Source organism: Cantharellus anzutake, assembly GCF_015039405.1.
Source record: "Cantharellus anzutake strain C23 chromosome Unknown EI90scaffold_32, whole genome shotgun sequence".
Taxonomy (NCBI): Eukaryota; Fungi; Basidiomycota; class Agaricomycetes; order Cantharellales; family Hydnaceae; genus Cantharellus; species Cantharellus anzutake.
The window spans coordinates 641,405-661,838 of NW_024066982.1; the positions used below are offsets into that span (position 1 = coordinate 641,405).

Sequence of the window (20,434 nt, forward strand, 5' to 3'; positions counted from 1 at the left end):
ATCTGCTGATTATGGGTGGCGTTCTGAAAGATCATACGTCACCGACCGAGTCAAAAATTTACTCATGAAGTTCTCACGGCTCGGACCGTTCCTTTGCAAAACTCCGAATCTCACATGAGCATCTTTAGAGTGGTAGCTCGCGCAGGGGCAGCAAGGCGAGTGCCCCTGGTTCGCAAAACGCCTCTAACGTCTTTTCGCCCTTCCGTCTCATGGAGATGGTACTCCACTGAGGAGAGACCCATAAATTCAGAAAACAACCAGGCTCCACCAGTGGGAGAGGCTTCGCAGCAGCAAGAATCTCCAGAATCACTCTCCGAGACTGAGGAACAAAAATTAGTAAAAGGAAAAGACTCTGAAATATTAGACCTGACGGTGCGTCTCCGTCCTGCTTGTGCGTTGCACATTGCTCATCATGAATACCAGAGCCGTCTTCGTTATATGGCCGCAGACTTCCAAAACCTCCAGCACAGATCAGAGCGCGAAAAGGCTCAAGCAAAAGAATTCGCCATCACCCGATTCGCCAAAGATCTCCTCGACACCCTTGATGTCCTTTCCCTCGCTCTCAAATCAGTTCCTCCCGAATCTCGTCATAACTCTGAAGAAAACCCACGGCTGGTTGAACTATATAAAGGCGTAGAACTCACAGAAAAACAACTTCTTCACACGCTAGCACAGCATGGCGTAAAACCGTACAACCCGCTAGGCGAGCCTTTCGACGCCAATAGGCACGAAGCATTGTACAGTGCCCCTGCCCCAGAAGGAAAAGCAGCAGGCGTCGTTATTGATGTTCAGAAAATTGGGTATACTATCGGTGTTCGAACATTACGGGCTCCTCAAGTTGGGGTTTCATCTGACTCATCGCCACATGCTAGCTAATACTTGTGAACATTTACATATGTGGTGGCAATATTATATTACACTGTAGTTGATTCCTCTCAACATCGATCATACTTTGCATCTACATTTTGCTCAATGACATTAGCATTTTTTTGTGTATCATCGGAGTTCAACCTGGAAACGCTCGACAAGAGCATTGGAGACCTGAGCCTGGATTTTGTTCACTTCCTCGTTTGAAAGTGATCTAAAGCCGAGTTTAGCCTAGGACCAGGGGGGGGGTTGCTGGGCTTACCTATCCATGGATCGGTAGTTGATCCGAAAACAAACGCTCGTCTGTTCAGTTTTTGGGTGGACAAACTCGTCAATCTAGTCGGCCCTCTAAGCGAAGTGTAATGGAGGGCTCGAGTGACAACTTACTTTCTTTACGTCTTCTACTAAATTTCTAGCCACATCCCGCACAACGTCACAAAAGTCGTTATCATGCACGATTTTATGCTTTGGTACCCAAAAACTAACGTCCTTGTAACAGGGCGGATACTTGGAGTATGGCTTGAAGGTTGTAATTTCCCCTGGTGTGAACTGACTAAGAAAGCGCGGATCGTTCGACCAGAATAAGCGTATATCAGGAATGGAGAAGAGAACCATTGCAAGTCGTTCAAGACCGAGTCCGAAAGCCCACCCGATACGGTCAGGTAACCCTAGAAACTGTTTGGACGTATCAAATGTAAAGCCCCTGGGAATACATACCCGAAAAGTCTAATGTGCGCTGCTTCATAACGCCACACCCTAGGATCTCCAGCCATTTTCCCTGAAAGAAGGCCTCGACTTCGTAACTGGGACTCGTGAAAGGGAAATATGCCTCAATCCATCTCACTCTTAGAGGCTCTGAGTTCCCGTCTCGCCTGGTAGAGAACAAATTATAGATCATTCTATTGAGAGAGTGTTTCATATTCCCGACGACGAGCTCCGCATGTTTTGGCTGGTGGCCTTCTTGATATGGGTTGGTGGGACCAACCTTGGTGTTGTCCACGATGATGATGTTAGACGAGGCCAGCTGTTTCCCGAGCCTTTCGTTCTCCTCCTGTAAAGCATCCATCGATGCTTCATCCGTCGCGAAGTGTTGAGCGCCGTCCATTTGATGGAAAACAGGGCTGTGACTGGAGTCGATCTCGTCCCGCCGATAAACATCAGCTGTGAGAAGCCACATATCGTGGCCTTGCTTAAATATTTCAATCTCGTGAGCAGAGGCGTGCGTTCGTAGCACGGTTTCCTTATTGATATAATAAGTATCTGTGACACTGCGTCCAGGGTGGTCTGGCGGAAAGCCGAGCTCATCGAAATTTTGGTGCGTGGAAACGACGGGAGATGGTACATTCAAGCAAGAGAAGCCGGAGAAACTGGATTCAATGAGCGAACGCATTATTCCTAATGGGTGATGTGGTTTGAGGTACAGTTGCATGGGGATTTTTTCAACAATTGCGGGAGTAACATTGGTCCAGCTATCCACAGGATATTCTTGCCCCCCTATTGTCACGGAAGTGTTGGCTATATCATTCCAAAGTCAGGCATTTGCAGCAAGACTCTGAAAGTTAGAACTCACGTTGCCCTGCGATGCAAGCGCTCGGCGTCAGAATACGTTTGTCACCATCTGATAATTTGATCACCTACCCCTTTTCAACGTGGATAATGATGGAGCAGTACTGGAATGACGCAAGAACGCACCACAGCGAGTCGCTCGCCATGAATGGCGAACCGTCCATCGAACCAAGACTGAACAATTCATTTGGCCCCAAAGGTTTCTCAACTTCACGGCGACAACATTCGTCAACAAGTTTCGTTCTGGTCAATGAAGGTTTGCTGTGGTTCCACACTGACATGTGCGCTGCTTATAGCTGCCTCTATCCCACCAGGGGACAAAAAGGCACAGAACTACAAGGATTGCATCATCGGATGAAGCTGGCAACATGCCTGAGCTCGAACAACCCGGACCCTCTGCGAAGCGGCCCAGAGTCAACCTAAAAGTTACGGAGGAGGAAGAGGAAGGCTCTTCTTTATCTGAAGTTGACATTGTAGCTGATGATCATCACATCTCTAAACCCTTATCCTCATCAAAATCTCTGCCACCTAACCCAATCTCATCCTCACGGAGGTCTTCTGCTCCAATTCGATCAGCAAGTGGCTCTGCGATTCGAATATCTATTAAACGCACGGAAGGGCCCCCCAGTCCCGCTGAGCATGCTTCCTCAGAAGAGGAAGCTGAGTTTAGTGACGATGATGAACCACCCAAAAAGGCTCGTAGAGCGTATTCCTCCTCCAAACCATCGACTTCAAAATCAATGCACAAACAACCCGCGAAACCGAAGCTCCGCCGATCGACGAAGCGCAAAGTGGAATCGGAAGACGATAATTTTGACGCAAATGACCCTGCCGGGTCAGACGATAACTTCCTTGATGACGATGATAATATCAAGTCCAAAGGAAAGAGTCGAGTTCAAAGGCTACCAAAGCGAAGGCCCAAGATAGACCCATAACGGCAAGAGACGAGGGCGCCAAGCCTCCAATCACTCTGGCATCCACCTCTCACACTGCGACGACAGCAAAACGGCCCATGGGGGATGCTGATCCTGAGAAAGATAAACCATCGTTCAATTTGACTACTTCTGAGCCTCCTCAAAAGAAACTCAAACTCCCAACTATAAAAAGAAGCCTCAGGTGATGCCGGCGCCGGCATCTACAGCTGGTACTCCAAATTCTCGGGCAGCGGCGGGTTCCGCTGTGTCTGTGGTTCCAAGGGGCGGGACGAAGCCAAAGGCCTCAGAGGTCGACCTAAGTAATCCTGATGAGTATGCCAAGCTATTTGGCATCACAACTTCCTCTGTGAGCGGATATGCACCGCTTTGCAATCTTCGTCGCTCAGTATTTTTACGCAGGCTTCCAAGAAATCGACGCCTTCTTCCCAGGCTACTCCAACAAAGTGAGTTGCTTCTTCTCAAATGGACCTTACTGATCATGAGCTATATGTAACAGTTACAAGGCTTCTGAGCAGCGAGCAATAGAAATCCAACATGCTCGAGAACAGGCACGTATTGATCGCGAGAAGGATTGGGATTCGGTACGTGCACAAGCTCATATTTTTAATCCCGGCACCAGAAGCTGAATATCCTTGTCCTATTAATCAGAGCAATACTTTCGACATGCAATATGCCGCAGAGTGTATCCGGGCTTATGAAGTGGGTTTTCCATTGCTTTCTCTTCGCAATCTTTTTAAGATGAATATGCTTGGAATTGAACAGGAGAAAATATGGAAAGAACGCCGTTATATGTATATGACGCAGGTCGCCGCCGCATGGGCGATGAAGCCCGAGAGGCCTGGACCAGAAGTAGTACCACATCGGCCTGATCCTTCACTGGCTGCAAAGTATTCCACGGCAGGTAAAAGTCTGGCCAAAGGTGCTGCCAAGGTTGGAACCAGTGCAGGGCGGCAATTACGCTGAAATATTTGGCCCAGACGAACACTTGCACTCTTGCTTCTGTCAGCGTGTGCACCCTAACGCCGTCGTGGATGGTGTCTGCGCGCTTGACTCTGAAAGGTTTTCTATAGGTCCACTTTGTTCGCCTCCCGGAGATTCCACTCCTAACCAATCGAGTTCGTTGATCACACCAATCCCCTCCTAACTCTACGAATGGGGTTTTACCTGGCCTCCTAATTAGACCAGGAATTTTGGGATGACATGGTCAACTGGGTCCTCTGTAGCATATGTACTCTCGAGACTGCTTTGCTGTCGGCTGAAGCTGTGTGGGTGGGTGGAACTCGATTCCGGGGTGTTGCAGAAGACGGCGAAGAAGTGACAGAAGATGCACGACTAACGAACGGTTGCACTGCTTAGTGTCGTTGCAATGCAAAGCCCATAGTTAGGCGTTGTACTCTGCCTTCGCATCCTCTAGCCTTACCGTCACCGTTCTTTTCCAAAACACTTGCACTGCAGCGTGCTCACCGTCCTCCATAACCGCATCTTACTTCATGTCGTCCGTTTCAAACACCCTCGTAACACTCCAGAAAGTATTGTCATCTACAGCTATTTCATGTCGGGTTCCCCCGAGGCGTAAGTGGCCCGACAACGCCGCGTTACTTCGAAGAGCTTATTTTGCAATTCCACCGCCGCTGCCATTGTCATACATCATCATTGCAGCTTCGCCGTTCTCACTCACTGTAAGATTGCTGCGTTGTCCTTCCACTATAATCATACTTGTTCATGTTTTAGGCCCCTCATTGCCATTTCTTTCGCTATTTCTTTCACCATCCCACACTGCCCATCTTGGACCGTTGGTCTCCTTTCCGCCCTGTGCATTGTTTTATGTCCTTTTCTATAATTACTACTTTGCAGGTCTCTTCGCCCAGTCGTTCCCGATTAGTAATCATTAGGTACAGGGCAAGATGAATTCAACAATAGACTGCACAAACAAACTTTGTGAGGAACTGCAGTTCGGGAAGCTTCCAGGAGAGCCCTTGAGACGCAACCCTCGGTGAATTAGGGAAGTTTGTCCTGGGCAGGAGTGCGATGGGTGATATATTCCCTCTCAGCTGACCGATTTGTTACTGGGTGTCCGGAAAATCCTGTTCCGAGCGTTAGACGGGTATCTCGAGGAATATGGCAGCGACATAGGGGAAACGGGTCTAATTAGACACTCTCTATATGAACAACATCCAGCGACATGAATCACCCCGAAATCAGCTTGTGGAAATTCATAGTCACTGAACATTCACGGATAAGAGGCCCCCGCTGATTCTGGGCTCCATTATGATGACACCTGGTACTTGTTGTACAAGCGGGTCAAAGAAAACCATTGTAGCATCTGAACGAGGTGCAGTGCAGTATCACAGCTTCTTTAGCCACGGCGTCCTTCCCGCTGGGAGTGGCGCCCCGAAGGGCGATGGCGGACGCTATGCCAAAAAAGGGGCGAGGAGAAACAGCCAAAAATAAAGCGGGACATAGTGAATGATGACGTGCGCGGAGAGCACTTGTCTCGGATCAAGACCAGCAGCTTGGAGAGATCGCAAGGGAAGACCGCCGATGCGAGCCTGAATTCCAAATTTCGTTCGCCAGTGTTGGTCAAGCATCACTTCTTAAGGTGCAGTGAGGAGACCAAGCTGGTCCCCGAGTCCCGATATTTCGCCATTAATATACTACATAGGCTCGCCCAGATTTTCCCGATAACATGGCTCGATTCTTCAGACTGTGCATATCTTGGCGGCGGTTCAGGTGTTTCCGCCATGGCCGAGACAAACAACTCCAACTTATTATCTGAGGTCACTACAGCCGTGTCATTGAGTATGTGGAGCGCCAACGCAATGGGTGTGTAGCATAACGGATATAGTGGCGCAGTATGAGGACGTGAACCATAAGAGTTCCACCAAAGTGAGCTGGACTTCCGATCTTCTGCAAGGGCTCTCCTGGCCTTGCGCCTGACCCAAGCCAGCCGTTACGATTGACCAGATTCGGAAAGAAGGGTTTCGCAGTGAGCGAGCCCTATCACGAAGTGACAGGATGAGCTAGCGGTCGACGAGGAATGCATTGCGAAGAAAGAAGCCAGGAGAGATAATCAAGTTAGCGAGATAGTTGAATGACGCCATTTCGTGTGGCAAAGGAATGAATATGGGTTTTTCCTGCATATGGCTGCAATAGATAGGATCCGAGTCTCTGGCGTCGCTGCCCGGAATTGGGCGGCCCAAGACCTGGCATATGAAGAGCTGAGAGGCCTGTGTTGGTGTGAGACGTCTCCGCTAATGTGGAAGGTAGTTGAACCATCTTGTCAAAGCGCTGTCCATCAATATACTCGAACCGGTGGGAAGCTGCGACGGAGTACGTGCTAGCGCTGAGACCCGAATGCTAAGAGAACTCAATTCCCGACTCGCCAGCGTGCAGTATTGTGCGGCATCGCAAGGCGCTGGTTCAGGTGCGTAATCTGGCTGCGTGGGTGTATGAACATGAGGACGTCGATCAGAGAGAGTACCGAATGGTGCAAATGATCCCGAGCTCAGTTTGAATGAACACAAGAACTGCGGCTTAGCACAAGCCGTTTTTGGTTTCCATGCCAGAATCTCGGGAGGCCAATGCAAGGGCCCAATCCGGGAGTCGGGGGTCAAATACGTATGTATTATCCGTACTTGTTTCTAGCGGTACGTTTACTCCGCATCGTTACTATACTATTGCAGTGGCGCTTATAGACCAGCGTTTCCCAATTCGATCCACCCAATATATTTGGGCCCCATCCCCTCGGGCCTCAGGGGTTTCCGTCTTTTGCAGTATCTCCCGTATAATCCTGATACAACATCGAGACGCATCGAGACTAAAGCATAAGGTGTATATAGTAATCGAATGTAGATCAAGTACAAAAATCGCATCTCCCAATGAAATATTTTGGCGTGCTCATGCAGTTTTGGCCCAGTTTACACGCAAAGCCATGAGCGAAGTGATAGTACTTGAGGGAAGCGTTTCAGTGGGGAAGCGTATTTTAGAACACGAAACAGGACATACCCAATTAGGCCAAGAGTCCCTTCATTGAGCTTCGCGAGTTCCAGGCTGGTGACAGGGAGCCAAATGTCCAAACTATCCTGAACCAGCTGGTAGCGTGCGGAGGCGCGAGCGCTGCGATTCAAGTTTATCAGGATGATAACGACCTCCCACCAGAAGATACGTACGCTTGTAGGGCTCTGATTTGTACCTTGCGTTCCGCGTCGTCCGCTCCCTTCGCGCTCGAATGTGGCGACTGATCGAGAGACTGAATTTCGCTTGCTAAGCGGCCGGTCTTAGCGAGACCACACAGGATGCTGAATAGGATGCCAGAGAGCCAGAAACGTTGGGAGGTTTTATTGACTTTCTTGGCAGTCTCCGGATCTAGCCTGAGGAATTTGATGGAGTTGGCCTGTGCAGTTTGGGTGTCAACCAACGGCTCCTTGGCCAATGTTCCTTTAACGCTAGAATGAGCCCACTGCTTACCCAGACAACCATGTCAAGAGATAAGTAGCCGAAGTACCCAAGTTGCCTGCCGATCGTCGTGAATTGTTCAATGGGGTATGGAACCGACGAGACAGCTTTCAATGCGGCTTGGGCATGCTCTATAGGCTTGAATAGACGCATCACTGGAAGATAAGACAGGAATGAGTGAGAGTTCGTTCACAACGAACGATGCTATGACATACATTTACGGCCGCTACCTAGGGCGGACTTTAGTGCAGTGAGGCGTGCCGCCAGGTCCTTGTTATCCCGCTGCAATAGGTACCACGCAAGGAAGCGAGAGAAGTACTGGATGGTCCTGTATGTCTAACAGAGCCGTTTCAGCTTTCAGTCCCATCGAATGTCGTGTGTCGTTGACTGGCCAACCTTGTCCCGGCCAACAGTGGTGGACCAGAGCTTCAAGCTTCGGTTAACATTAGGGTGGAATACTATCTGAGTGGCTAAATCGGACATTGCAGTTGAACTTTTTGAGGGGGTAACAGGAAGCTGACTCTGGAAAACGTGAGGATGAGCTTTAAGGTTCCGGCTTCGGGAAATATATCGTGGGACTAAAGCGGTGCAATTTCACGTGAACGAAGTCTCTGATGAACTCTTTTCTCACGCAACCTTTCTGAATAACCGTTTTCAACCCTCGATCCCCACGTACACGCACGTTCTATTACCATGTCATAGAAGCTAGAGTCCTCACGGAAATGACTGAAGATTTAGGGGGGGGAGGGGGGGGAGGGGGGCTCATAAAGCGGATATGTGATCGCTCATTTACTTATTCACCAGTTTGCTTTCCCCTCGGCGAACAGTAATTTTTCCCAAACTCGTCTCGCGTGCACCCATATTTACAAAAAATATACTCCTTTCGGTTTTGGCGACTACCTGATCTCGGCCACAGCAAGTGCTAGGTGCCGAAGTAGTATTTCTCAGACCGTCAGCCCCGTCGAGGACGGCGCGAGTGGATGCGTACATACGCATAGAGCCGCCTCTCTAACCATCGTAAATGTCTATTTCATTTCTGGTAAACCAGATAAATAGATCGACGCAACACGACATCATGTTAGAATGCCCGTTTGCGCCATTTCTCCTGGAGTCTAATCACTCTCCTTCCCGGCAAGTTCGCTACGAGTTCATGAGGGAACCCAAGTCCCATGGATATGTGATCGACGCGATCCATGCACGCATTACGGCACTTGTATATTTCTTCTCCCTATCCAACACCGGTCTTTGGCGCCGAGGTTTTTCCAGGTGGTTATCATGGAATCACATTTTAACCGAGAGATTGAGCTGTTTTTCGATTTGGGCAAAGCAAAGTGTAAGCATCGCGTGTTGTTATCGTCGGTTCTACGAATTGCAGTGTTGGTCGAGGAATTATTAGAGATGTCGGACGTCGAAGAAGGATGTTGTTGTTATTGCTGCCGCTGCTGCTGCTGCTGTAAGTCTGACCCATCGGTAAGTTTCTTTGCTATCCCTCGATAGTGGTCGTTTCCGGTAGAACGAGTGAGTTTAATGCTGATAGTGTGGTGGCAAATTCCTGGATGGGTGGAGTAGCGATTTGATTGTCATCACTGCAGTATTAACTGATTTCCCTTAGTCCGGTGTTGGGGGTTGAGGGGTGGAGGGAGGAATTAGGTCGTCTATTGTAGATGCAAGGGTGTTTGAATGAGACTGGAACGTATCGAGGGTGTGGGTTGCTTCTGTTGGGGATCGAGGTAGGAAGGGTTGTTTTGAAAGACGGTGGTGGAGAGCGTTAAGTTCACCGGCATACGTAATGGCACAGGCAAAAACACAGTGTATCCCGCGTCAGCCGCAGGGCGCCAGGGACAAAAAGTTATGATTTTGGAATCGAGATGAGATTACTTAATGTGGAAAATTAAGGCACTGACAGGGCCGGTACCTTTTTAGCCCGGTCTCATTCTTCGGGGGCGAGTCTCCGCCCGGTCTTACCGATCCTCGTCCTCGCTCTCCCCACCATCTGGGGACGACTACCTGGCCAACTCCTCACATCCCCCCAACGCATCTTGAATGGAATCAGAATGTGTATCCCAAACTTTAAGGATTGCTTGAGCATTGAGTCCCTTATTGGTGGATTCTATCGAGGCATGGATGGGGCCCGGGCTACTGAAGGCGGTTTCATTGTTACGGAGGGGCTCATTGAATGTGTGTAGATGAGGGAGAGGATCGAGGTGTAGTCTGACAGTATGGATTGAAGGGCGGTCATTGCGCCTATAGCTGTGAGTGTGTGTAAGATGTGGTTTAATGTGATGAGTAAGTCGGGTGGGATGGGGGTGAGCTCGGATGGCATGTTGCGTGTTGTGATCTGCCAGGGAGTGACTATTCGTGGTGACTAGCATCAGTTCCGGTGTGATAGGACACGCTTTACTGAATTGATGGCTAGTTGGATGTGGAGGAAGTCATCAATCGGGTGATAATCAGCGAAAACCCTTATCACGCGTGTAGGCAGAACGGAGTTCGAGAGCGCCGCAATGTTCTAGTCCGGAGTATATGAAATGACCATAATAGGATGCAAAGTGACAGCGAAGCTGAGTAAGCACGGTTCATTCCACTCAATGAAGCCCCACGGAGATACGCCTCCGGAATAAATAAACCATAATAGCAACTCCGTAAAATACATTCCTTTGTCCTTCGTCAGGTCACAAGCATCTACTACAAAGTTATCATATATAGCACTTGGTACACTCCACATCCATCTCTCTCTCTTTGCTCTCTTATCTCTTCTTAATACTACCACCTCAACACAATAACAACAACAACGCCAGGAACCCACTGACCACCACAATAAGCTAACTACAACTAATCAACAATTCCATGCTCCGCCGCTCGATCAAAAAGTCCACCTCTTCAATGCACTCGGCTTCTGACAAGTCTGGCGTATCAGATCATCTCACTATAGATGGGGAGTTCCCTCTTGCCATACTCAAGGTTCAAATATTAGGTTGTACAAACTTACCCGCTGCCGATCTTAACGGCAAGAGTGACCCGTACGTACCTACTTCTCTCTCTCTACCTTCATTCTCACCTCATTTCTGCCCTTTGCTTTCATTGATTGCATGATACTTTACCATCCGGCGCTCACAGATACGTATCGCTCGAGTTTGGCGGGAGGAAAGTCAAGACCACCGTCATTAAGAACCAGCTCAATCCACGATGGCCCGCTAAAGATGCAACGTTCGAGTTTCCTATTTACTCGAGCGCTATCAAGAGAACAGGCGCTTTTTTCAACATGGTCGTTTGGGATAAGGATATGATTGGAAAAGGTGGGTGACGCGCTGCCTCTTTCGTTATTGTTATTGCCGTAGTGTTGATTGGGGGACCTAATTGCTAACGTGTGACAATTTGGGTCGTGTTATAGATTACCTCGGAGAGTTGTCACTTCAGCCTACCCAGTGGTTCAAGCCGAAGGGCGATAATGGTACGACGACCGTTCTTTCCTTCTCCGATCCTTCAAACTACGTAAGTTTATTTTCGTTCTCCCATCTATTATCTCCAAATCCCTCACGCGATCCTTCCTCCGCTCCTCGTCTCATATCTTCCCGTTTGCGCGCGCACACATGACTGACGAATGATATTCCCTCCGAAACAAAACAGCCGCTTAATTTTCCGCTTGCAAACGTCAGATCTCGCAAACCCCGTCCTAATGACCCGAAACCAGACGGTCCACCCTCCATTCAAGTAAAACTGGGTCTTCTTCTCCCTTCTCATGCTTCACCCTCTGCCGCTTCCGCAGGCACTCCTACCACCACCGCCACCACCGCCACCACCACCACAACGACAACAGATCTTACCACAGCTTTCGAGTCCATCCTCACCCAAATCCAGAGCGATGCTCAATCAGAAAATGAACACATTTTCGCCAGACCGCCTACGCAAGGCTTTGGAACGATCCGTTCGTTGACAAAGAGACTTTCTAGACACGGAAGTGGGAATTGGAGCGCAGGCGGAGGAGCGACGACGTCCGATTCTGCACTTTCGGATGCAAGTCCTCAGTCAAGTCCTATCAGTCGTCGTGTGAGGAACGTGTCGAGTTTTGGAAGACCTAAGAGCTCTAGTGGGAGTTTGAACAGCGGTAGTAAGACTTTGGTGGCTGGTGCGGCGGTGAAGAAGAAGAAGAAGAGACAGGAGTTTAGGATTAATTGGGGAGGGACGATGATCGATTATGATTTCTCGAGTAAGAAGGCTGTTGTGGGGATTTTGATGTTGGAGGTTAAGAAGGCGGTTGATTTGCCAAAGGTTAAGAATTGTGAGTCCCTTTTTTGCGTCGTTTTGGTGGAAGGCAACAAGGCAACGGACGCTTATACTTATTAATTAGTCCTTCGGACGGGATGGGAAATGGATCCCTTCGTGGTCATTACGCACGATTCGAACGTTTACAGAACCAAAGTCGTCCGACACGACCTTAACCCTACCTTTAACGATAAGTTCATCCTCTTCGTCAAACGAGCCCCCGCTTCCTCCCCTACGGAGATCAACTTATATACGCCTCTTCCTTCTTCCAAACGTGTCACTTTCCAAATATCGGACTGGGAACGACGACAATCTAAGGATCAGAAGTTGGCGGAAGGAACGTTGGATATAAGTGAGCTCATTGAGAAAGCTCCCAAGGCGGATGAGGAGACGGGCTTGTTCAACGAGGAGGCGATGAGGCTGCACCTGCCTGAGGAGAAGGACGTTTGGTTGGAGTTGGCGGATGGCGGGAGGTGGGAAGCGGCAAGCGAGAAAGAGAAAAGCAAGGGGAAGGGGAAGGGAGCTGGTGGAGCTGGTGGGAGTGGGGAGAGGAGGAAAGTGAAAGTTACGATCAGCGTCAAGTATGACCCTCATGGAGCTCTGAGGCAGCGATTCTGGAGGCATCACTTGAAGGACTACGATCTTGGTGAGTTCTTTTCTTTCTTCCCGTTCAGACTTCCCACTGATGCGTTCTTTGGACGATTAGATCACTCTGGTCAGTACTCATACGCTGAATTTTCTGATATCCTCGAGAAACTGGGTTTGGACGCTACGCCCGCACAATTGCAAGAATTTTGGAAGAAGTGCGATAAGAATCCAGAGTCGGACGAGTTGACGATCGAGGAGGCGATGAGGTGCCTTGAAGGGGAGTTTGGAACCAAAAGGGAAGTCTTGGATGAGGCTAAAGGCGAGGATGGAGACCAGGAGGATGAAGAGGAAGTCGAGGCTGCCTTGTTGGAGACTGTCAAGGAGATGGAAGGCGGTGCAGGGGAAGACGAGGAAGGGGGAGCGGTAAGGAGGCGTTCAACGGAGGAAGGTGGTCACCGAGGCGCAACAACGAGCATGTTTGGACATTCGAGGGAGTCGATGTACGATCTTGAGGCTGAGCTTAGGGAGATTTTCCTTAAGCACCCTCTTGTTTTCGAGGATGAGGATGGGTCTCGCCAAACGGAGGGAGGTGAACGAGCTGAGGAGGAGGTGGGAGTGGAAGGGAAGAAGGCGATATTGCACCCTCTGGTCCCGGCCAAAGCGATACCCGACATACTCGCTACATATTCGGAACGGCACGATGGACTGACGTTCTTGAAGGATGACGAGGAGAGAGAGTTGAGGAAGTTGTTGAACGAACTGGGTGAAGGGACCAGCATCGGACCGGAGTCTTTAATGACGTTCATTGCAAGGGCTACGGGCGTTGAGGAAAGCGAGGGAGATGGTGGTGCTAGTGATGGGGGGAAGGTCGGAGAGGGAGAACGGGTGGAGTTCCCAAGCACATCGGAGGACATTCCTCACCCGGCTGGTCTTGAGTCTGCGCAAGAGTTCATAGAGCCCGTCATTTCTGCCGAGGCGAGCAGAAGTAGAAGCACCACCGCCGAAAGTTCTGCCACTCCTCTCCCTTCGACTCCGAAGACGTCGTCGGTACTTGATGCTAGACAGAGGAGCACACCATTGGAGGCTACTGCCCCTAGTAGTTGGCATTCAAGACCTATTCCGGCCTATAAGAAACGTAGGAGTTCAGGTAGTGTGGGGAGCGTTGGAAGGGCTGGTAGTGATACCGAGGTGGGTCCCAGTTTGCCTCTGTCTGTGTTGAAGCTCTTGATAGATTGAACGATCTTTGTTTCTTTCTTGGTTATGAACAGGATCCCACGGTTCCTGAGCTTCTGGGGGGACATCGTGTACGCGGGCAATCGAATCCTACGTCTCCCCCTCAACGACTTCCACCATTTACTTTCCCCTCGTCCCCTCCACGATTGGGTCGATCGGCGCCTAGCTCTCCTCCCTTTCCTCATGCCGGATCTCAATCTGTACCTTCCCTTCCTCTTTCACCTACGAGGGGTGGATTTAAGAGTCTTAGGAGGCAGTCTACGGATCGTCAAGCGGGACTTGGGGTTGGGACAGGAGTAGGGTCTTCTCCTGAGTTGATTAACATGCCTGTTCCTAGAGTTCTGCGTAGGGGTCCTGAGGAAGGTGAGAAAGGGGAGGAGAGCAGGAAGGGGACGACGGAAACTCTGCCATCTTCTATGAGTTCTTCCGCTTATACCGACGACACTCTCGGAGACGATCGTCATCATCATCATCATCATCATCACGACCACGACTGCGACTGCGAACACGAACACGATCCAGAGGAGGTCGGAACGGAACGAACGTCACTCTACTCTGTCTCGACTGATCCTCATCATCATCATGAACACGAACGAGTGGAGGAATTGGAAAAGATTCAGCAGGAACAGCTGAAGAAGTTGGCAGAGTTGCAGACCAAGTTGGAGGAGAAGATGACCGAGCATGAGAAGGAGATGGAGGATCTAAGTAATCAGAAGGAGGATATTGAGGCTGAGCTTGCAGCATCGAGACAGAATGAGAAGGAGTTGAGGGCTAAGGATGTAGGTGCTCTAATGTTTTACTGGTTTTCGTGCACTGACCTCCTACATACAGCTCTTGACGTCGAAGCAGTTGATCACGGTGCGTTTCCTTTGCTTACCGGAGTTGAGAGGGGGGTCCAGTATCTAATTGTATCTTGACAGCTCGAAGCTGAGGTGTCGAGACTTCAGGCTGCGCTTGATGAATCTAAGACGGCTTATCAAAATCTTCAGAAGCAATACCAAGAACAGAACAGTATGTCCATTCATTTATTTCGTTGGTGCTCAGAGGGACAATCTGGGCTTATTCCTTTGTTTTTCCTAGTTGAAGCTGAAAAGTATCGCGCAAAGATTACTCGTAAGGAACTTGAGATGAAGGATTCTGAAGCCTACCTTGCCCACACCATCGCTGATGCCGAGAAAGTAAGCTTGGTTTTGATTTCGACATTTGGAAGGTCGGATCCTTACCACTCAAATGTCCCGCCAGTGGAAGAATTCTGCGGAAGTAGCACAACAGATGATAGCTTCGCTCACAGCAGAGCTCGAAGCCGTCCGCAATGCGGCCCAAGCACTCGATGCACAGAAACAAGAGAACATTTCTCTCAAGGAGACCATTGATCGCCTTCGCCTCGACCTCGATGAATTACGAAACGCAAAGTCTGCCTCCAGCAATGGTATCAGCCGGAATGGCACCATTTCTGGTAGTCTTGCTCTGGAGATGTCAGGTCTTCACCCAGGACAGGATGGAGAAGAGGGGGATCCGAGTTCGGAGGATGGAACTGTTGTGGGGCATGAGTATGGTGACGAAGGCGTGGTTCAGACTGTCGTCACTCGTAAAGTAGGTCATGCTTGTTGGGATTGGCTTCACCGCGCATTCTTACTGATATCGTGCGCTTTTCAGAAACTGGCCAAAATTCCGGACGGCGAAGAACAGACTACGGAAGTCAAAGCGTACTCTGAAGCCTTTGCTCAGCATACTGCCTCCGACTTTGCTCTAAGTGAATCGTCTCAGACCGAACCAGAGCCTGTTCCTGTTACGCAATCCATTGTCATTCAAACTGAAGCCAAGAAACTTCCAGAAGCTCAAGCGGCCCAGCCATCGGAGCCAAGTCCGCCACCACCATCTTATCACCTTCTGGAGGAGGAACGCGAGAAAATTGGGACGGAGGAACTTGCCAGATGGCACTCTGGGATTCACTCGCTTGATCCTCTGCCAGGTGGGATCTCAAGTGACGCTGTGGAGGAGTGGAATCATGTCAAAGACGAACTGGGTGTTACATGCCGTGCCATCGACGAGATCGTTGAGAGGAGCGAGGTTCGTGGGCCCCGGGCCGTTCGGGAGAGAGAGCGTGTCCCGGCTGAGCCTGAGCAATCATTCTTCACCGGATTGCGTGGGTCGATGGGTGTGCTGGTTGGAGCGACGATCTTTGGATGTAAGTTGGTTCCTTAGCTCTGATGGATGGAGTTAATTGACGTAACGCATGCATGCTTTAGTGATCGTATTTTCCACAGGACGCGCGTTGCACCCAGGAGGTCTTACACGCGATCAGAGATTGTGGGCTATTTACAATGACGTTGCTCGTGCTGGTCTCATGGATGGGTGGCTTACTCACGCGGCTGTCGCACCTGCTTGGGCGGTCCTTCGTGGGCTTAATCCTGCTGAAGCACGTCTCGGTTGGGTACCAACCTAATGTCGGAAGGAATTTTTTTTTACGTTCTCTCTTTTCTTGCTGCAAATCTTAGATTTCTATGGACGGACCTTTAAGCGAACAATACTTCATTTAACTCTGTCTCTGACTCCGGCCCATTAATTCTGCCTTGTACCATTATTTGATGACCAGTGTACTTCTAGCATGCTCTCAACATATCATAATATAATCTAGTTCACATGAGGTGAAGGTGGCTTTAGCTGTAAGATTGGCTGTTGACAGTACCTTGGTTAGCTGAGGAGCGGTAGGAATGCTTTTGGTGTGTGGCTGGGCTGGTGTTTCCTCCATTCTTCACAACTTTCCTTCCAACAGTTATGGGTTTTTCTGTATCGAAGGTCCACTCTGTTCAGGCACTGATCCTGCACGGTCAGGGTCCTTGTTTCCCGGAGTTCAGGCTTTCGCCAACCCCGGAAGCAAGGGTTTCCAAGGTTTACTCCACAGCCGGTCAGTGGCATGCTCAGCTATCGCCAGCGGACAACAGTACACTGCAGGTGCTGATAGCACTCACCGCGGACTCATAAGGGATCGGAAATGAAAGCCGAAGTTGATGGACGCGATTAGCCTCGGCGGCTGCACTCGCAACATGGCAAGGGACTAAAGATGGACCTCAAAAGGACATTCTGGATAATGAGCTATCATTCGCTGTGCCGTACATATATTCCTAGGATCTTGGACATCAGTACCATGTACATACAATTGAAACCAATCATTTTCTCCATTTCACTGGTTCTTGAAGGCCATTAAAGAACGGTTTTAAGTTTTTGAACGCTCGCAAACTTTTCTCCTTTCCTGCCCGAGGAAAGTCCTCAACAATAGTCTGAGCCGCGAGGAGAGACTGGTACTTTGGCTCAACAGCTGATGGAATCGCTGCGAAAGTCTCCGATATGCAACCGTGAGCGACAATTTCATAATGATGGTCGTCCCGGTGCAATTTGCTTGGAGAGCTGCGAGTGTTGTGAGGTATGTCTTTAGTAATGGTCACAAGTCCAGGTTCTCCTATCTTCCTGGCTCCGAGCTCGAAAATGATAGATATTACTGCCACCTTTTCATCTGGAACAGTGATCTGGCGAAGTACGCGGCAAGGTTTGGCCTCTTTCCGATTCCTGAATTGTAAGTTAATCGCTGATGTCGATTCTGGCGAGATAGACTTGGTTGGGTCACCCATATGAACAGGGATAACAGCATCAATCGACTCCTGGTTATCTTTGGCTTGGAGAGCCATGCCACGCAGCAGAGCTACTGCCAGGTTTGGAGCAGAGAGCGTTTCAGAATTTTCGGCCAGAGCGAAATGGGAAAAAAAGATATACGCATTCGCAAACGCTGTTTCCAAATTAGGGACACCCTCCCTGGCCGTCACCGAGTCGGCCTTCAATATCACGGTTTCGAGTTGCTTCGCAAATAGAGCCCTGAGAAAGTCGAGGACATGGACAGGTCGATGAAAATGTGGGTCAGGTGAATGATGATTTGGCAAAGAGGATTTTTGTCGGACGGCGATATCATGTGCAATAGTCACAAGAAGTCGACCGCAGATTCCCCCGCGCTCTCCCTTCGCAAGAAGTCCCTTCGCACAAGCCTGAGCTAGAATTTCTGGGCCTTGAATTTCTATTCCATTGCCATCCGAAGGGCCATTCAGACGCCTCGCTGCTGCTTCGGCCAGTATAGGCTCAGGGCGATCCGGCATGCATGAACTCGCGATGCTCTGGGATGGCATAAATAACACGCATGTGGGATTCAACCAGTTCTGATTCCATGGTCTTCAAGGCTTGAGTTGTGATGTCGAGGGCTATCCCGATGCAAACCCCCAGAGCAGCAATGAAAGAGTGGAATAGTCGCGCTTTGTTCCCTTCCACGAACAGTTTCTCTCCAGCGAACGGTATAACAGGAAATCCTTGATGCTCCAGCCACTCCTTGTGGTGGACATACCATCTATTAGGAATTTAGTCGATTTTGCCACAGATACAGTGGGCACCTACAGGCTACGTCCAAACCCTGCCATCACACTCATTTGGCCCACGTTTTCAAGGCTGAGATTTTTCTCCTGGTTTTCCAAAGTTTCAAATACTTTGTCCACAAAGATGTCGAACGGCAGCTCGGTGAAAGGAGGGAAAAGGCGGAGGCCCTGAGCAATGCGAACTGATGGATGGCTGGCGGGCGAGGGTCCGAATTTCTGGAGATGAGAACTCGTAGATAAAAAGATGAAAAACAAAAAAAAACAAAAAAAACAGGGAAATTGATTAGCGCAGATAGCACTGTGCCAAGGTTATGATAGGGTGAGCGACTCCTTGCGTCGGTCTCCTTTTCTGGTGGGACAGGTTCGGTAAGCTGGTGAGCTTCATCAAAGTAAATAATGCATTTGACTTCTTTTGCTTTCCTGTCATTACTAGAGATGGCCTTGACAAACTTGCGGCATGAGTTCTGCATTCGGCTTATGGAGTGGTCCAGTTTCATTAGGGCCGTTTTTTTATTTTGCTGTAGGACACCTAGCTCCACTAATCGAAGCTTCCCGAGAAAATTCAGCATGTGGCAGCAATTATTAAGGCCTCTAGACGTCACCTGGTCTGCCTGATTCGCCACAGAATCCAGGAACTCGTTCCTATTCGTACCACCTTCGATATTGGTCTGTCCATTGTCGAGATAATCAACCCATTGGCTCGCTAGCGCCGCTCCTGTTTCATGTTTGAAAATGGGTTTCTCAAGAAGTTCGGCGGCCTTTGTGAACAGCACGCTCAATAGAATTGCATTCTCTGCCTGCAGCCGAATATCGCTTTTTACATCGTGTCCGTGAAAATATTCGCGGAACCGCCTGTCCGGAGGGGGATAGGCTAGTGGTAAAATTAACATCATCGGTCGCAAATATGGGATTCGCGATGAAATATTGCGCACTTTTGAGACTAGGGCTCAGCTCCTCACGAATATTGATTGGAATCGTAAATACGGAGAGCGCGGCTTCATTGGCCATTCTGGATTTCCCCATACCCGAAGACTGGATGACTGATAGAGACCAATTGTATGGTCTCTCACTTGGTTCGATCCCGGCGCTTGACTCCCAATACTCGTTCAATACCTCGATGAGCAGCTTGTGCGCCTCTCCTCGATAGGGTTCGTGAAACGCTGATTGGAGACCTGATGCAACTTGTCAGGCAGATGAGAAGCTCAAGATGAACGGCGCTTACCGCGAACACTATGACTGGTTGGAAGCCCGCCACTCTGATAATCGGTAAGGCCCGTTAGAGGCCGCATATCGACTAGTAATGAAACCATGTACACTATAATACTGCCACAGAGCGAACATAACCTACCATCATTCAACAACTCGAAGAAAGAGTTGTCGCGGTATGCTTTGAGAAGCTTGGGAAATAAATTTGGGGTAACCGAAATATATTCACCACATGTGGCCTCATCAGGAGCATTGGTACCAGTGGGTAGATGAGTTGAAAGCAATATTTGTAGCAATTTTGGTGGTGTCGTAAATCCTCCGAAAACTAGACCATTTGCAGTGCTGTAGTCATCGATCGCCTGGATGACACGACTATTGAACGTTTTCCGATCGTCTCTGGCAGCCCCGCCTTTTGAGTCGACGCCTATGGGAGTACTCATGAAGAATCGATAGATATGGAGTCTGCGAAATCAGCCGGGTCCGGCATTCCGTGCCAGTGGCTCGTGATTGTTGGATTTCCGCCTTCGCCACTGAATAGTTTCGTTCAGTTCAGTGGTCGCAGGCGGCTCCAACATGGCGAAGGCGGAACTCGAACAGTCACGAGCCACTCCTTCGCCATTCAGTGGTCCCGACGAAAAATAATACTTATACGGGATTTTCCGACATCGTTGGTTTCTCCGACTGCAACAGACTTCATATCATCGATTCCTCATGAGTACTCCCATGGACATCAACCCAAAAGGCGGAGCTGCCAGAGACGATCGGAAAACGTTCACCCGTCGTGTTATCCAGGCAATCGATGACCACATCACTACAAGTGGTCGAGTTTTCAGACTTCGGGCACTACCAAAATTGCTACAAATATTGCTTTCAACTCAACTACCCAGTGGTACCAATGCTCCTGAT

At 49.5% G+C, this 20,434-nt stretch overlaps 7 protein-coding genes across 7 annotated transcripts; 4 read left to right on the forward strand and 3 right to left on the reverse strand.

Annotated features, from left to right (window-relative positions):
• The first annotated feature begins 288 nt into the window (after positions 1-288).
• On the forward strand, positions 289-989 carry EI90DRAFT_3063313 (GrpE nucleotide exchange factor). The gene has a single exon (XM_039060722.1). The coding sequence runs from the start codon at positions 439-441 to the stop codon at positions 874-876; it is 438 nt and encodes a 145-aa protein (XP_038914702.1). The 5' UTR covers positions 289-438; the 3' UTR covers positions 877-989.
• Positions 990-996: 7 nt separating this feature from the next.
• On the reverse strand, positions 997-2,905 carry EI90DRAFT_3146043 (phenylalanyl-tRNA synthetase; the record flags this gene model as incomplete). The annotated part of the gene is made up of 5 exons (XM_039065368.1): positions 997-1,081; positions 1,130-1,203; positions 1,255-1,535; positions 1,585-2,382; positions 2,713-2,905. The coding sequence occupies 5 exons, from the start codon at positions 2,903-2,905 to the stop codon at positions 997-999; spliced, it is 1,431 nt and encodes a 476-aa protein (XP_038914703.1).
• A 555-nt stretch (positions 2,906-3,460) lies between these two features.
• EI90DRAFT_1453515 (uncharacterized protein) lies at positions 3,461-4,595 on the forward strand. The gene is made up of 5 exons (XM_039051801.1): positions 3,461-3,714; positions 3,768-3,811; positions 3,865-3,949; positions 4,017-4,067; positions 4,131-4,595. Exons 1-5 carry the CDS (start codon positions 3,553-3,555, stop codon positions 4,329-4,331), a joined length of 543 nt encoding a protein of 180 aa, XP_038914704.1. The 5' UTR covers positions 3,461-3,552; the 3' UTR covers positions 4,332-4,595.
• EI90DRAFT_1453530 (uncharacterized protein) lies at positions 4,544-5,345 on the forward strand. The gene has a single exon (XM_039051802.1). It carries the CDS (start codon positions 4,859-4,861, stop codon positions 5,258-5,260), a length of 402 nt encoding a protein of 133 aa, XP_038914705.1. The 5' UTR covers positions 4,544-4,858; the 3' UTR covers positions 5,261-5,345.
• A 1,920-nt stretch (positions 5,346-7,265) lies between these two features.
• On the reverse strand, positions 7,266-8,306 carry EI90DRAFT_2924525 (peroxisomal biogenesis factor 11; the record flags this gene model as incomplete). The annotated part of the gene is made up of 6 exons (XM_039054864.1): positions 7,266-7,317; positions 7,374-7,484; positions 7,538-7,761; positions 7,836-7,978; positions 8,039-8,159; positions 8,220-8,306. The coding sequence occupies 6 exons, from the start codon at positions 8,304-8,306 to the stop codon at positions 7,266-7,268; spliced, it is 738 nt and encodes a 245-aa protein (XP_038914706.1).
• Positions 8,307-10,670: 2,364 nt separating this feature from the next.
• On the forward strand, positions 10,671-16,353 carry EI90DRAFT_3017385 (uncharacterized protein; the record flags this gene model as incomplete). The annotated part of the gene is made up of 13 exons (XM_039057087.1): positions 10,671-10,843; positions 10,941-11,119; positions 11,215-11,315; positions 11,451-12,102; positions 12,172-12,732; positions 12,793-13,862; positions 13,943-14,686; positions 14,739-14,765; positions 14,828-14,918; positions 14,952-15,085; positions 15,150-15,500; positions 15,564-16,095; positions 16,157-16,353. The coding sequence occupies 13 exons, from the start codon at positions 10,671-10,673 to the stop codon at positions 16,351-16,353; spliced, it is 4,812 nt and encodes a 1,603-aa protein (XP_038914707.1).
• A 724-nt stretch (positions 16,354-17,077) lies between these two features.
• EI90DRAFT_3155509 (uncharacterized protein) lies at positions 17,078-20,136 on the reverse strand (the record flags this gene model as incomplete). The annotated part of the gene is made up of 8 exons (XM_039066004.1): positions 19,671-20,136; positions 19,545-19,616; positions 19,255-19,494; positions 18,925-19,193; positions 18,595-18,870; positions 18,345-18,538; positions 18,171-18,297; positions 17,078-18,112 (listed from the first exon to the last, which is right to left on the reverse strand). Exons 1-8 carry the CDS (start codon positions 19,966-19,968, stop codon positions 17,078-17,080), a joined length of 2,511 nt encoding a protein of 836 aa, XP_038914708.1. The 5' UTR covers positions 19,969-20,136.
• Positions 20,137-20,434: the final 298 nt, after the last annotated feature.

What these genes read in the sequence shown, in the direction of transcription:
- EI90DRAFT_3063313 (XM_039060722.1), top strand. Translation starts at nt 439, where the DNA reads ATGGCCGCAGACTTCCAAAACCTCCAGCACAGATCAGAGCGCGAAAAG.
- EI90DRAFT_1453515 (XM_039051801.1), top strand. Translation starts at nt 3,553, where the DNA reads ATGCCGGCGCCGGCATCTACAGCTGGTACTCCAAATTCTCGGGCAGCG. An exon ending in TTGGCATCACAACTTCCTCT is followed by an intron (nt 3,715 to 3,767) that starts GTGAGCGGATAT and finishes ATTTTTACGCAG; the next exon opens with GCTTCCAAGAAATCGACGCC. An exon ending in TCCCAGGCTACTCCAACAAA is followed by an intron (nt 3,812 to 3,864) that starts GTGAGTTGCTTC and finishes TATATGTAACAG; the next exon opens with TTACAAGGCTTCTGAGCAGC.
- EI90DRAFT_1453530 (XM_039051802.1), top strand. Translation starts at nt 4,859, where the DNA reads ATGTCGTCCGTTTCAAACACCCTCGTAACACTCCAGAAAGTATTGTCA.